Source organism: Mauremys reevesii, linkage group 7, assembly GCF_016161935.1.
Source record: "Mauremys reevesii isolate NIE-2019 linkage group 7, ASM1616193v1, whole genome shotgun sequence".
Lineage (NCBI taxonomy): Eukaryota > Metazoa > Chordata > Testudines > Geoemydidae > Mauremys > Mauremys reevesii.
In genome coordinates this window covers 63785826-63800230 of record NC_052629.1, presented here as the reverse complement: position 1 = coordinate 63800230, position 14405 = coordinate 63785826, and the positions used below count along the sequence as shown (strand labels likewise).

At 40.8% G+C, this 14405-nt stretch overlaps 1 protein-coding gene across 5 annotated transcripts in view; it reads left to right on the top strand.

The window, feature by feature from the left end:
• The window catches only part of ADK (adenosine kinase), a 560340-nt gene that overhangs the window by 84183 nt on the left and 461752 nt on the right, over positions 1–14405 (top strand). For all 5 annotated transcript variants that reach the window (XM_039547058.1, XM_039547060.1, XM_039547059.1 and 2 more), the window contains one exon: positions 386–439. In XM_039547058.1, coding sequence (XP_039402992.1) covers positions 386–439 — 54 coding nt within the window. The remainder of the gene's footprint in view (positions 1–385; positions 440–14405) is intronic.

Here is a 14405-nt window from a genome sequence, read left to right as displayed (position 1 = left end):
AGTACTTTTTCTTCACACCTGCCTCTCCTTCCCTTCTGAAGCTTTTAATTACTCTGGGATCTCAAAACTTCTATACAGTTTGAGTTTCTCTGATACTTCACAATACCTGTGAGAATTATTTTGTTAGCAGTTATTATTTCTTGTCATGCAAGATAAAGACTTTGTGATGTTAATTGTGTTAACTCTAAAATGCTATTCATTTTAACAGGTATTGCTCTCTGATTTAAAATACATGACATGCCTTTCAGTAGACAAAGATTGTAAGATTGTCTGTCTACTTTTCAAATGTAAACTGAAAATGAATTTTCTGTTTAAGAACTAAACTAACTTTTTTCCTGTTTTTTTTTTTCTTTTTTCTCCCCCTCACTCCCCACCCCTCATTAAGATATGGGCTGAAGCCAAATGACCAAATCTTGGCAGAGGACAAACACAAAGAAATGTAAGTTTATATACCCTTGTATTTAGGCTGACACACACACATGTGCATATGAATTTGCTCCCCCCCACCCGCCCTTTTAAAAAGGGCTTAAAACAGTTTCTGTAAGAAAATTTTTGCTGTTTTCAAGACAATGATTTTTTTTCCCCCTTAAGGCTTATCTACATGGTGGGATAAAGCACCCTATGGGTGTGTGTGTGTGATTTCTAAAGCACACTGATGTATTGCACTTTGATTCATGAGTACACACCATCAGGGTCTACATAAACACTTCCTTGAGCATTTTAACATACAGTACTGCATTAAAGTGTGCTAGCAGACCTGTAGTGTTCACTGCCAGGGCCTGCAAAGACCAGTGATTGTGCAACATGTCAATGAGCTTTAGAAATCACATCTCCCGTAGTGCACCTTGCTACTCTATGTAGACAAGCCCTCAAAGTTCAGTAGTATCTGCTGTGTGTTACTTTACTGTCATCAGTAGCTACATGGTTGAAGAATACCATAATGTAGCTACTGATGACATACCATTAGCAGACTGGAAATACCCTTCACTCCCCCACTTCTCCCACCCCCCACTGATTGTGGTAAGTTGCACTAAGGTGTAGTAATGATGACATAATTACTGAATGTCCACAAGCAGTATTTTTTATATGAAATAATTTTATCTGCTGCAAACTGAAAAAAATGACTATTTCAGGTAATGTCCTTTATTTAAATTGATAATACTGCACAGTGCTTTTGCATGCTGTTGTTTGTCAGCTTCCTAATTTCTGTGATCTTGAAATGTTGCCTATTTTAGGTGAGCTGACTTCATTACTCTTTTTACATGTACAATAAGAACTTATGAACTAACCTGTGGAAGCTTTTCTTTACATAGTTATTAATTCATTGTCCTGCTGCACAACTGGCAATAGATATTTTAATCAAATGTTATAACAAAATCTTGAATATTTTTTTTAAAAGCTTGAAATCGAGATAAGTGTTCCAAATAAATCTCAAAGCAGCATTTGAGATTTATTTGCATCCAGAATAACATTGATTTTTTTTCCCCCATGGCTAAATATAAACAGTAATATGAAAAGTTTACATTTAACTTTAGGGCAAGTACTTAATCTTTGCCATGTGTGGATGGTACTAATGTGCTTCTGGAATAGAAATAACGTAGTTAAAACGTCAACAGAACTATGTGGAATGGCTAAGTTTCTGAATTTTCTGGTCTTTGCATGCCTGCTTGCTCAGTCTTAATATTGCAATAATAGTAACTTCATATATGATTTAAAAAATATCTACGGGTATCATATCCTTTAAGATAACATAAAGCTTAAAGTAATTCTGTGTGTACCCAGGATTCTGAGCTGCATGTGCATAAAATTCTATGTTGACATGCTAAGAATTTTCTTCAAACTAATTGTTTTCCTTTGTGAGGGAACAGCCCAAGTCTGAAAATTCTAGCTTAAACCCTGGGAGCTTTCATGAGTGCAAATTTTTGTCTTCATGCTTGAGTAACTCAAAAATGTCTGAACGGATTCAGCTCCAACTTGGTAGAAAAAGAAAAAAACAACATTTGTGCTGAGACCAGGGATGGAAAATTTTAGCCTAAGGGAGATTTGTAAGAAATTTAGGGCAACTAAAAAAAGGATTAGGATCTGCTAGTCAGTGTTCACTGCCTTGAAAAGCTATAAAGCAACGTTAAAGAACTGCTGTCTGTTTTTGGAAGTTTGGCTGTAATTGCTGTAATTATCAAACTTAGGCCAATGGAGGGTGGGGTTATAAAGGGACATTAAGTTTAGGAAGTTAAAGGAGAGAATGTGACTCAAGTCCATTTGGGAGTTTATTCCCAATTGGCTACCCTAAAATTTAAATCTAGTCATGAGAACACTTTGTAAGTGTATTTGAACCATGGAGAGGGAGGAAGTCTTAATGACCAGACTTAGAATTCTTAAGCTCCTTGGAAAGCCTTTCAGTTTTACTGAAACACAACATTTAGCTTTGAAAGATGATAAAAATAATTAACTAAAGTTGCCTTTATAAAACTGCAATTCCCAGTAATGAAGAAATGTCTTTTCAAAACCCATGAAGTTGGCTTGGTGGTCCATATGCAGGGCATTGGGAATAGTCTGAGATATGTGCTAATGGCAAAGAGTATATCATTGCGTGCTGCTCAAAACTCTTGGCTAGGTGAGATTTACTGTTGAAGCATCCCTTACTTAAGTATGTGAGGACATGCAGTAATACTCTGCTTCTTTGCTCACAAGAAAAGGAGTCAGTGAGTAATATTGGATCATGATTGTGGGAAAGCACCAAGAAATTCAATTTGATAAAGGCAGAGGACCAAAAACAATGTCAGTAATCAGAATAATTGAGATCTAATTGGAAAATCTGGCAGACTCTGTCAATACTCATAGGTAAAGGCACAATCCCTTGGTGCTCTGAACCTAAAATCCTGAGTTCTCTCTCAAGTTTGTCCAGTTGACAGAGGACAAAGGGGAAGAAATAGAAGGGTTGAAGAAAACCTTACAAGAAATAATATCCTGCTGTATACAAAACATGGCTTTCATAGTGATTTGGTCACTTTTCCAGTATAAACAAAGTCAGTAAAAAATATTAGCTGCATCTTTGGTATACTCAGTTACTTACATCCTTGTTAGCAAGCATGTGAAATCTTGTGGGAGGAAAACGTATGAAGGACATAAGAGACATGATGCCAGGGCCTGAGATGTTATTGGACAAACAGTCTCTTAGAACCAGAGTTTGTTGTATATACCCCCTCTTTTTATTCACTGCAAGTTCATTAGAGTTGATATATATGTAATAGTGAATTTGAAGCCATAAAAGAAAATCTTAATTTCCAGACAGTGTTTCCTCTGTTAGTCTAAAAGAAGTGTTTCTGGATTTCAAATATAATATTAAATCAGTATTTTAGATGTCTGTATTCTAATGTGAGAAGTATGGGGATTAAGCAGGAAGAACTTGAAATGCAAGTTGTTAAACACAATTATGACATAGTTTGCATCACAGAGACTTGGTGGGATAACACACGACTGGAATATTGGTATAGAACGGTAAAGTTTGTTCACGAAGACAGGCAGGGAAAAAGGGAGGAAGTGTTGCGTTATATATTTAAAATATACACTAAAAATATACGCTTGATCTTAAGTTGAAATGGAAATAGAAGACAAACTTGTTGAAAGTCTCTGAGTAAGGATAAAAGGGGTAAAAATAAATAAATAAGGGTGGTGTCATGATAGGGGGTCTACTATAGACCACCTAACCAAGAAGAAGAGGGAAGATTGAAAAATTTGGGGGTCTGGACTAGATGACCTCTCGAGGTCTTTTCCTGGTCGAGTCCTATGATTCTGATTAATTCTCACTGTAAAGTTGACTTATTAATAAGTTTGTACAAATTTGGGTTCAAAAGAGCGCTGTATATATTTTAGGAGTGCTGCCAGTAAGCCTACTTCCTGGCCCCTTGGCCTAGTACTACGCACCCCTTTTCTGTGTTGCTCTCCAACTTATATTTTATGCAAACTTTCATCCAAGTTAATTGTCATTTTTTCTGGCCAGAATCCCATTTTGTGGGATCACTAGGTTATGATTTCAGTATTGGTGTACAACTTTTTTGCTGTGTTTTAAAAAAAAAAAAAAAATTCATGGAAGGCCATTTTTTTGACTGAAGAGGGCAAGTACTGTTTTTTCCTTTAAACATGATTAAGGTTAAGATCTTGTCACTGTTATTTTTAGTAAAAGTCACGGACAGGTTATGGGCAATAAACAAAAATTCACAGGAGCCCGTGACCTGTCCGTGACTTCACTAAAAATAACCAAGGGCAAAGCTAGGTATGGGGGAGGAATGGAGTGCCATGGTGTGGGGGAGGGAGGGAGACTGACAGGCTGAGCCCCCTGCCATGGCAGGGGGCACAGACCCGGCTCCAGTGGCCACAGTGGGGGGCACAGCCATGGGGGCCGCACAGCCCTTGATCCGAATCTGGCCGCAGCTGCTGGATAGGGGTGCGCAGCCCAGCTGCAGCTCACACCAAGCCCTGCCTGGGGGGAGAGGCACATAGCCCTGGAAAACTGCGAGAGGGGCACACGGCCTCTGCTGTGGCCTCAGGTGCCGCCCCCGGTGGAAGACGCAGGATAGGGGCTGCAGGGTCCTGGTTCTGGCCCCAGTTGCAGGGCAGGGGAACACAGTCCCTCCTCCAGCTCTGGCTTCAGCCCCTGACCACTGAAGCTGAAGAAATTACTGATGTCTGGTAAAGTCACAGAATCCATGACCTCCATGACTAAATCATAGCTTTAAACATGATGCATAAGATAACATTTTTATTTAAATCTGCTGCTGAGCCTTTCAAGTCTCAAGAACAGCCTCCACCCTGGAATTCTAACTATATATAAACATTGAAGTTCATAACATACTGTTATCTTTTGTGGTTGTTCAGAAGAATATTTAAATTTTAAGAAGAAAGCAGGAGGCTAAACTATATTATTAAAATAGTTTACAGATGCTTAGTTTTTTAAAACTGTTCTCCTACAGCAACATAGTCCCTATATAAACAAGCTAAAGTTGCATATTGAAAGCTATTATATGTTGAATTTGAACAGTAAACTAGTATCTACTTCAGAGTATTGTGAGGTTTCGTTGTGTTTGCATAGAGTTTAGAAAATATAAATGTTAAAATGATGAGCTCTTAGGTGGTGTTCAACCATAAATCTCAAAGCTCTTTATAAGAACCCCAGGGGGTTGGTGGTGTTCCTGTTTTATAGATGGGGAAACTGAATCACAGAGGTCAAATGGCTTGCCAAGGTGAAGCAGTGCAACTGTGGCAGAGTCAAGAATAAAATGCAGGTCTCCTGATTGCCTGTCCAGTGTCATATCCATTGGACCACACTGAGTGGAGACCTATATATTTTGCAAGCTTATTCAGAAGACTTAACGTTTTACTTAAGTAAGCAAGCCTACTTTTTGTCACTTAATTTAGTTCTTAGCAAAGCTATGTCAGATGGAGTAGTAACTATTAATAGAGAAATGCATTCTTTATAGATGAGTATGATGTGAAACGTCAATTTACAGTGAAGACAGACAAAAAACGGAACGACTGGCTTATTGTCGGACAAGTCAGGAAAAGACAGTCAAGAAATCCCTAAAAACCCATTAACATGCCAAAGATCTTTATGCTGACCAAGCTGTATGCAAAGAAATGTTGCGCGTAATTGATGTCTGTGTAAATTTAAAGGAATATTTTAAATGTTGAGTGAGAGGAGCTCTATAAACTGAGAGGGTGGCTAATTTTAAATATTCTAAATAGTATAAGAAGGTTACTACACAGAGAGGATAGATTGTTCTAGTAACTTCAGACATAAAGGGTACTACATAAATAAATTCCTCTTCTCCCCTCCAAGTTTTTCTGTGGTTGATCCTTTTGTTTGTTTGTTTTTGGAGGGAGGCGGGGCTATGTAAGATGGTAAGCACCTTGCTTTGTCATTATATCAGCATGCATATCAATTGTGTTGTTTCTAAACGTACTTTCCTCTTCTATCTTGCTTTCTCTGGGTTTCATTTTTAAATGCATACTAACAAAAGTCCAGTTTGCCCTAGCAATTGTGTCCCTGCCTGCCTCCAGTAAGTATAATTTGGAAGCCATAAACGCTTTAGTTTACAGTCCTGATTGTTAGTTTGTTTACATCCTAATAGTAGCATCTGGAGTTACTGCAGTACAAATATTAATCAAATCAATTTGAACTTATTTTTTGGATGCCAATTTTTAATACAAGGATATATGGGGTTTGGGAAAGAAGTTGGGTAAGAACTTGTGATTTAAGAGACAGTTTTATATCTAAAGTTTACCAGCAGATGTAGCTTTATAGGTAATTATATTCTATGTAATGCCAGCGGACTGATCTGTCATCAGGAAGGAACCTGAATGTCAAAAGTGCTGTGTCCAAAATATCTGTATTCTAATATACTAGGTACATTGAGTGTCTGGTTGACACTTGTCTGCAATAAGGGAACCTTTATCACTGAAGTTGTCTGAAAAATGTCAATAAAGGACTTTTGTCTTAAGCTTTGTATCTTTAGTGAATAGATCCTTGAAAGGTTTACCAGAATTTACTTTGAAATAAATTAGACCCCAGGAACATTTGTGTCTTAAACTCTGTGCCCTGGCTCTTCCCCAAAATATATTCTCCATTTTATGGATGTACTGTTAAATTAGGAAAGTTAATTTAGTGTAGATCTGTTATGGTTAACTGCCTGGGAAAGGAAACTGGATATTGACATTTGCATTGCACAAGAATCCTACCAATTCAGTACAAAATAGCCTGATGTTTGAAACCAGAGTTCTAAATATTGAAATGGAGTTTAAAAAGAAAAGAACAACCACTATGCTCTTTATAGTAAAAATAGTTATCAACCAAAGCAATATACTGGTTTCTGAACAAGTTTTGTCAAACTAACATTCTGTGTAGTGGCCTTAAGACTACTGCAGGGCCCAACAAAATTCATTGAAGCAGTGTGAAAGAACAAGGGAGACTGCTCCATCCTCATCATGGAAAATCCAAAAAGACATAGCACCCTGGCAGATTGAATGCCACCCATATCAATCTTTAGGTAGGTCCTTTAATGTTGTCTGTCTGGATAATCAGTTTGTCCCTCAGTGGCAATGTTATCATTACCACAGTGCTTGTGGCGACAACATAATTGCCAGCCATGTGGCAACATTCCTTGGTGAACATGCTATGGAATTTGTTGGTCTTTCATCCTAATAATAGAAAGGCTTGAGTACAATGATAATCTGCTGTTCTGTCTAGAGAGAAGGTGGTCTGGAGAAGCTGGAACAGAAAAACAGAAAAAAAATGCACAGTTTTTTTTATTTTGTTTTGTTTTAAAGCTGTAAAAATTATGAACATGTCTAATTTATCAGTACTTTGGGTTGACTCTTCTTGGTAAAAGATTGTGATGTTGGCATTTTAAATTGGAAGATTGCTGGAGTTGGAGGTAAATAAACTCTGAAATTGTATTTTGCAGTGTTGGTGAAACTATTCAGGAAAAAAAAAGTTTTCTTTCAGGAGAGAAGACATTTTACCAATTCATTACCAAATACAGTCTATAAAATAGTAATGTGATGGTTTTAACAATGCCGCGATTTTAGTTACAGGCCCGTCTGTATTTGGACAATAACACATACAAGCAAATGTGTACACATTTTGCCTGTAGTTTAAGATATGAATGGAATTATTTTCTGACAGGTTGTAAATGCCAATATAACATTTCAAAAGGTATATAATACCTTTTTGAAACCATCCCAGAAACTTACATGTCAATTACTTGAAACCACCCACTGCTTTTAATAGGCCTGCTTTGTGTTGCAATGGAATTCCTTGATAGTTGTGGATATAACATGGGTTATATCTCCCTGGGCTCATACTTGAAGGTTTTTCTCCTTTAAAATCTATTTGATCATATCTTTATTGATTAGTGAGGCAAATTATTGTCCTCTTACAAAATGAATTTTGAAAATGCACGAAGCCTTGCTGTTCTTAAGAATCATAGAATCATAGAATTCAAGATCAGAAGGGACCATTATGATCATCTAGTCTGACCTCCTGCAAGATGCAGGCCACATAAGCCGATCAAGCCGATCCACCCACTCCTTAAGCAAGCGACCCCTGCCCCATGCTTTGGAGGAAGGTGAAAAACCTCCAGGGCCACTGCCAATCTACCCTGGAGGAAAATTCCTTCCCAACCCCAAATATGGCGGTCAGCTGAACCCCGAGCATGCGGGCAAGACTCTCCAGCCATACCCTCTGGAAAAAGGCTAACAATATCCTATCATTGACCCATTGTACTAATTACCAGTGTGGCACTTAATTGACCTATTGACTAAGCCCGTTATCCTATCATACCATCTCCTCCATAAACTTATCTAGCTTAATCTTAAAGTCATGGAGGTCCTTCGCCCCCACTGTTTCCTTCGGAAGGCTGTTCCAGAATTGCACTCCTCTGATGGTTAGAAACCTTCGTCTAATTTCAAGCCTAAATTTCCTGACTGACAATTTATATCCGTTTGTCCTCGTGTCCACAATAGCACTGAGCTGAAATAATTCCTCTCCTTCCCTGGTATTTATCCCTCTGATATATTTAAAGAGTGCAATCATATCTCCTCTTATCCTTCTTTTGGTTAAGGAAAACAAACCGAGCTCCTCAAGTCTCCTTTCATACGACAGGCTTTCCATTCCTCGGATCATTCTAGTGGCCCTTCTTTGTACCCGTTCCAGTTTGAATTCATCCTTCTTAAACATGGGAGACCAAAACTGCACACAATACTCCAAATGAGGTCTTACCAACGCCTTATATAACGGGACTAGCACCTCCTTATCCCTACTAGAAATACCTCGCCTAATGCATCCCAAGACTGCATTAGCTTTTTTAACGGCCACATCACATTGCCTACTCATAGTCATCCTACAATCAACCAGGACTCCTAGGTCCTTCTCCTCCTCCGTTACTTCCAACTGGTGCGTCCCCAGCTTATAACTAAAGTTCTTGTTAGTCATCCCTAAATGCATAACCTTACACTTCTCACTATTGAACTTCATCCTGTTACTAATACTCCAGTTTACAAGGTCATCCAAATCTCCCTAGAGGATATCCTGATCCTTTTCCGAATTTGCAATACCTCCCAACTTGGTGTCATCCGCAAACTTTATCAGCCCACTCCTACTCTTGGTTCCCAGGTCAGCGATAAATAGATTGAATAAAATCGGACCCAAAACCGAACCTTGAGGAACTCCACTGGTAACCCCCCTCCAACCCGACAGTTCCCCCTTCAATACGACCCTCTTCAGTCTCCCCTTTAACCAGCTCCTTATCCACCTCTGGATTTTCATTTTGATCCCCATCTTTTCCAATTTAACCAGTAATTCCTCATGCGGTACCGTATCAAACGCCTTACTGAAATCAAGATATATTAGATCCACCGCATTTCCCTTGTCTAAAAAATCTGTTACTTTCTCAAAGAAGGAGATCAGGTTGGTTTGGCACGATCTACCTTTCGTAAATCCATGCTGTAATTTGTCCCAGTTGCCATCGGCCTCATGCTCCGTAACCACTCTCTCCTTTAAAATTTTTTCCATGACTTTGCATACTACAGATGTTAAACTAACAGGCCTGTAGTTACCCGGGTCACTTTTTTTCCCCTTCTTGAATATAGGAACTATATTAGCTAATCTCCAGTCAAACGGTACAACCCCCGAGTTTAGAGATTTATTAAAAATCATCGCTAACGGGCTTGCAATTTCACTCGCCAATTCCCTTAATATTCTAGGATGAAGATTATCCGGGCCCCCCGATTTACTTCCGTTTAGCTGTTCAAGTTTGGCTTCTACCTCAGATACCGTAATGTCTACCCCCATATCTTCATTCCCATCAGTCCCTCTATCACTATTCCTTAGCCCTTCATTAGCCTCATTAAAGACCGAGGCAAAATATTCGTTCAGATATTGTGCCATTCCAAGATTATCCCTAATCTCCACTCCGTTTAAAGTTTTAAGCGGTCCCACTTCTTTCTTCTTGGTTTTCTTCCTATTTATATGGCTAAATAACCTTTTGCTATTGGTTTTAATCCCCTTCGCTAGGTCCATCTCCACCCGGCTCTTTGCCTTTCTCACTGCTTCCCTACACCCTCTGACCTCAATAAGGTAGGTTTCTTTGCTGATCCCTCCCATTTTCCACTCCTTGTATGCTTTCTGTTTTTTCTTAATCACCCCTCTAAGACGCTTGCTCATCCAGCTCGGTCTAAAACTGCTACCTACGAGCCGTTTTCCCTTTCTCGGGATACATGCCTCTGACAACTCCTGCAACTTCAACCTGAAGTAACCCCAGGCGTCATCTGCCTTTAGATCCCTAAATATGTTAGTCCAATCCACTTCCCTAACTAGTCGCCTTAATTTAGTAAAGTTAGCCCTTTTGAAATTGTATACCTTAGTCTCAGATGCAATTTTGATTATCCTCCCATTTATTTTGAAACGAATTAGCTCATGATCACTCGAGCCAAGGTTGTCCCCTACAACTATTTCCTCAACAAGGTCCTCGTAATAATCTCTTTCTGAGTGTGTTAAAGATCTATTGATGCCTTCTCAGTGGTGGGTAGAGCATTTGATTCAATCTGATTTTCTTGAAAGGAACTTGCAGGGATATTAACAAAACATACTTCCAAGCAGAGGTTTTTTTTTTTTTTTTCCCCAACGGAAATGCTTCTTCACCATTTCTTGAGTTGCTGAATTACGTGTAGCTTTGAGGGTGCAGGAGCCCTCTTCAGGCTTTGGTATCCTTTCTCTGGCCTACTTGTTGACAAAGTCAGAATCAGTTTAGTGAGGGAAGAAACGTATTCACAAAATAGTGTACAATGGTAGCCATACATCTTAACTTCATTATAACCTTATGTGATGACACTTTCTTGCGGTGTCCAACACTACGAGTGACCATGTACCTTCCTGCCTCCAGCAAGAGCAAGTCTTTCATTGGATATCCACTTTGTGACGCTGCCAGCCACTCAAGCACTCTCCTCTGGCCTTTACCAGCCCTTACTTATGCCTTTCAGGTACCCTAGTCCCTGTACTCCTCAAAAGTATCCCCCTGTAGTGTCCAGCCCCTGTCACTGGACACCCACGGTAATTGCCTGGTTTGCTATTCCCAGGGCAAAAGTATACGCACACCAGCTTGAGTCAGCTGAATGTATGCTCCAATATCACAGCACTGTAATCTATTCATAGTGAAAACAAGTGTAAGTTTGTTAACTAAGGTAAAGACTTAGGAGATGGTGAGCAAGAGTAATAAGTATAACAAGTTACAAATGAAACAAAAATATAATGCTTCTACTAGACTAAAACCTAACTTTAATAGGCTAACCTTGTCTAAAGCAATTTTTCACCTACGCGCTTTCTTGCAGCATTTCATCCAAGGTTGGTTGAGATCCTGTTTTCATGAGTATAACAGCAGAGCCTGGTTACCCCCCTCAATGCAGGCTGAAGGGTGGCAGTCCTTACATCCCAAAGTCGACTGTTTTTTAGGTCCCCCGAGTCAGGATGACACCGTGGTTTCTTTACTGGGGTGCTGGCTCTGAAGTGTCCCCCCCCCCATACTCCTGTTTGTTTCACCTCCCTGCCCCCACCGTCTACCTGATTTTTCCTGTTGACTTTCCAATATAAATGGGGCTTCCTTTGTGTTTACTTTACAAAGCTTAATTTATATATGAACCGAGGCAGGTGATGCCACACCCTTTGGTTTGGCAAAACCAGCTTGCTTAACCCTTCCTGGGACACAGATTCTAAAGCAGGGGTGGGCAAACTACAGCCTAGGGCCCGCATCTGGCCCTTCAGATGTTTTAATCCGGCCCTTGAGCTCCTGCTGGGAGCGGGGTCTGTGGTTTTACCTGCTCCATGTGTGCCGTGGCTCTGCACGACTTCCAGCAGCAGCAGCATTCTGTCCCCTCTCCGGCTTCTATGCATAGGGGCAGCCAGGAGGCTCTGCATGCTGCCTCTGCCACAAGCACTGCCCCCATGGCAACTGCAGTCAATGGGAGCTGCAGGGGTGGCGCCTGAAGACAGGGTAGTGCACAGAGCTGCCTGGCCATGTCGCCACGTAGGAACTGGAGGGGGGACATACATCAAGCAGCTCCCGGAAGCAGTGGCAAGTGCCGCCAGGAGCCTGCACCCTTGACCCCCTCCAGGGCCGCAACTCCCTGCCCCAGCTCTGATCCCCCTTCTGCCCTTTGAACCCCTCAGTCCCACCTTCCTGCACCCCAGAGCCCCCTCCAGCACCCTGAACTCCTCATTTCTGCCCCCACCCCAGAACCTGCACCCCAGTCGGAGCCCTCACACCATCGTGCACACCAACCCCCAATTTTGTGAGTATTCCTGGCCCACCATACAATTTCCATACCCAGATGTGGCCCTCAGGCCCAAAAGTGTGCCCGCCCCCATTCTAAAGCCTATTGTCAGTACATACATACAACTTGTTAAATGTCACTCATACGTACATCACCCAAGGACTGAGGATCAATCTGTTGTAAGCTTCTATTAGGCACCTCATATGACCCTTTTTGGATAAATGCTATGAAAACAGTATGTTGGGTGTAATGAATTTGTCAGGCCTGATAGGAGTTGCTGTTATAGAACAGTGACACCTTTCACAGTTGACATTGAGGAGTACTTAGGATCACACTTTCACTTTCTCAGCATACTGACAGGTTTCAGAGTAGCAGCTGTGTTAGTCTGTATCCACAAAAAGAACAGGAGTACTTGTGACACCTTAGAGATTAACAAATTTATTTGAGCATAAGCTTTCGTGGGCTACAGCCCACTTCATTGGATGCATGCAGTGGAAAATACAGTAGGAAGATAGATACACAGAGAGAGAGAGAGAGAGAGAGAACATGAAACAATGCGTGTTACCATACACACTATAAGGAGAGTGATCAGTTAAGGTGAGCTATTATCAGCAGGAGACAAAAAGAACGGTTTGTAGTGGTAATGAAAATGGCCCATTTCCAGCAATTGACAAGGAGATGTGAGGAACTGTGTGTGGGGGTGGGCGGGAAATAAGCATGGGGAAATAGTTTTTCTTTGTGTAATGGCCCATTCACTCCCAGTCTTTATTCAAGCCTAATTTAATGGTGTCCAATTTGAAAATTAATTCCAATTCAGCAGTCTCTCGGAGTCTGTTTTTGAAGTTTTTTTTGTTGTAATATGGTGACTTTTAGGTCTGTAATTGAGTGGCCAAGGAGATTGAAGTGTTCTCCAACTGGTTTTTGAATGTTATTATCTTAAGGTCTGATTTGTGTCCATTTATTCTTTTACATAGAGACTGTCTGGTTTGGCCAATGTACATGGCATAGGGGCATTGCTGGCACATGATGGCATATATCACATTGGTAGATGTGCAGGTGAACAAGCCCCTGATGGCGTGGCTGATGTGATTAGGTCCTATGATGGTATCCCCTGAATAGATATGTGGACAGAGTTGGCAACAGGCTTTGTTGCAAGGATAGGTTCCTGGGTTAGTGTTTTTGTTGTGTGGTGTGTGCTTGCTGGTGAATATTTGCTTCAGGTTGGGGGGCTGTCTGTAATCAAGGACTGGCCTGTCTCCCAAGATCTGTGGGAGTGATGGATCATCCTTCAGGATAGGTTGTAGATCCTTGATGATGCGCTGGAGAGGTTTTAGTTGGGGGCTGAATGTGATGGCTAGTGGCGTTCTGTTACTTTTTGTTGTTGGGCCTTCCTGTAGTAGGTGACTTCTTGGTACTTTTCTGGCTCTGTCAATCTGTTTTTTTTCACTTCAGCAGGTGGGTATTATAGTTGTAAGAACGCTTGATAGAAATCTTGTAGGTGTTTGTCTCTGTCTGAGGGGTTGGAGCAAATGTGATTGTATCGTAGAGCTTGGCTGTAGACGATGGATCAAGTGGTGTGGTTTGGATGAAAGCTGGAGGCATGTAGGTAAGTATAGCGGTCAGTAGGTTTTTATAGGGTGGTGTTTATGTGGCTGACGTTTATTAGTACTGTAGTGTCTAGGAAATGGATCTCTTGTGTGGAATGGACCAGGCTGATGTTGATGGTGGGGTGGAAATTGTTGAAATCATGATGGAATTCCTCAAGGGCTTCTCTTCCATGGGTCCAGATGATGAAGATATCATCAATGTAGCACAAGTAGAGTAGGGCTGTTAGGGGATGAGAGCTGAGGAAGCATTGTTCTAAGTCAGCCATGAAAATGTTGGCATACTGTGGGGCCATGCGGGTACCTATAGCAGTGCCGCTGATTTGAAGGTACACGTCCCCAAATATGAAATAGTTATGAGTGAGGACAAAGTTACAAAGTTCAGCCACCAGGTTTGCCGTGACATTCTCGGGGATACTGTTCCTGATGGCTTGTAGTCCATTTTTGTGTGGAATGTTGGTGTAGAGGGCTTTTACATCC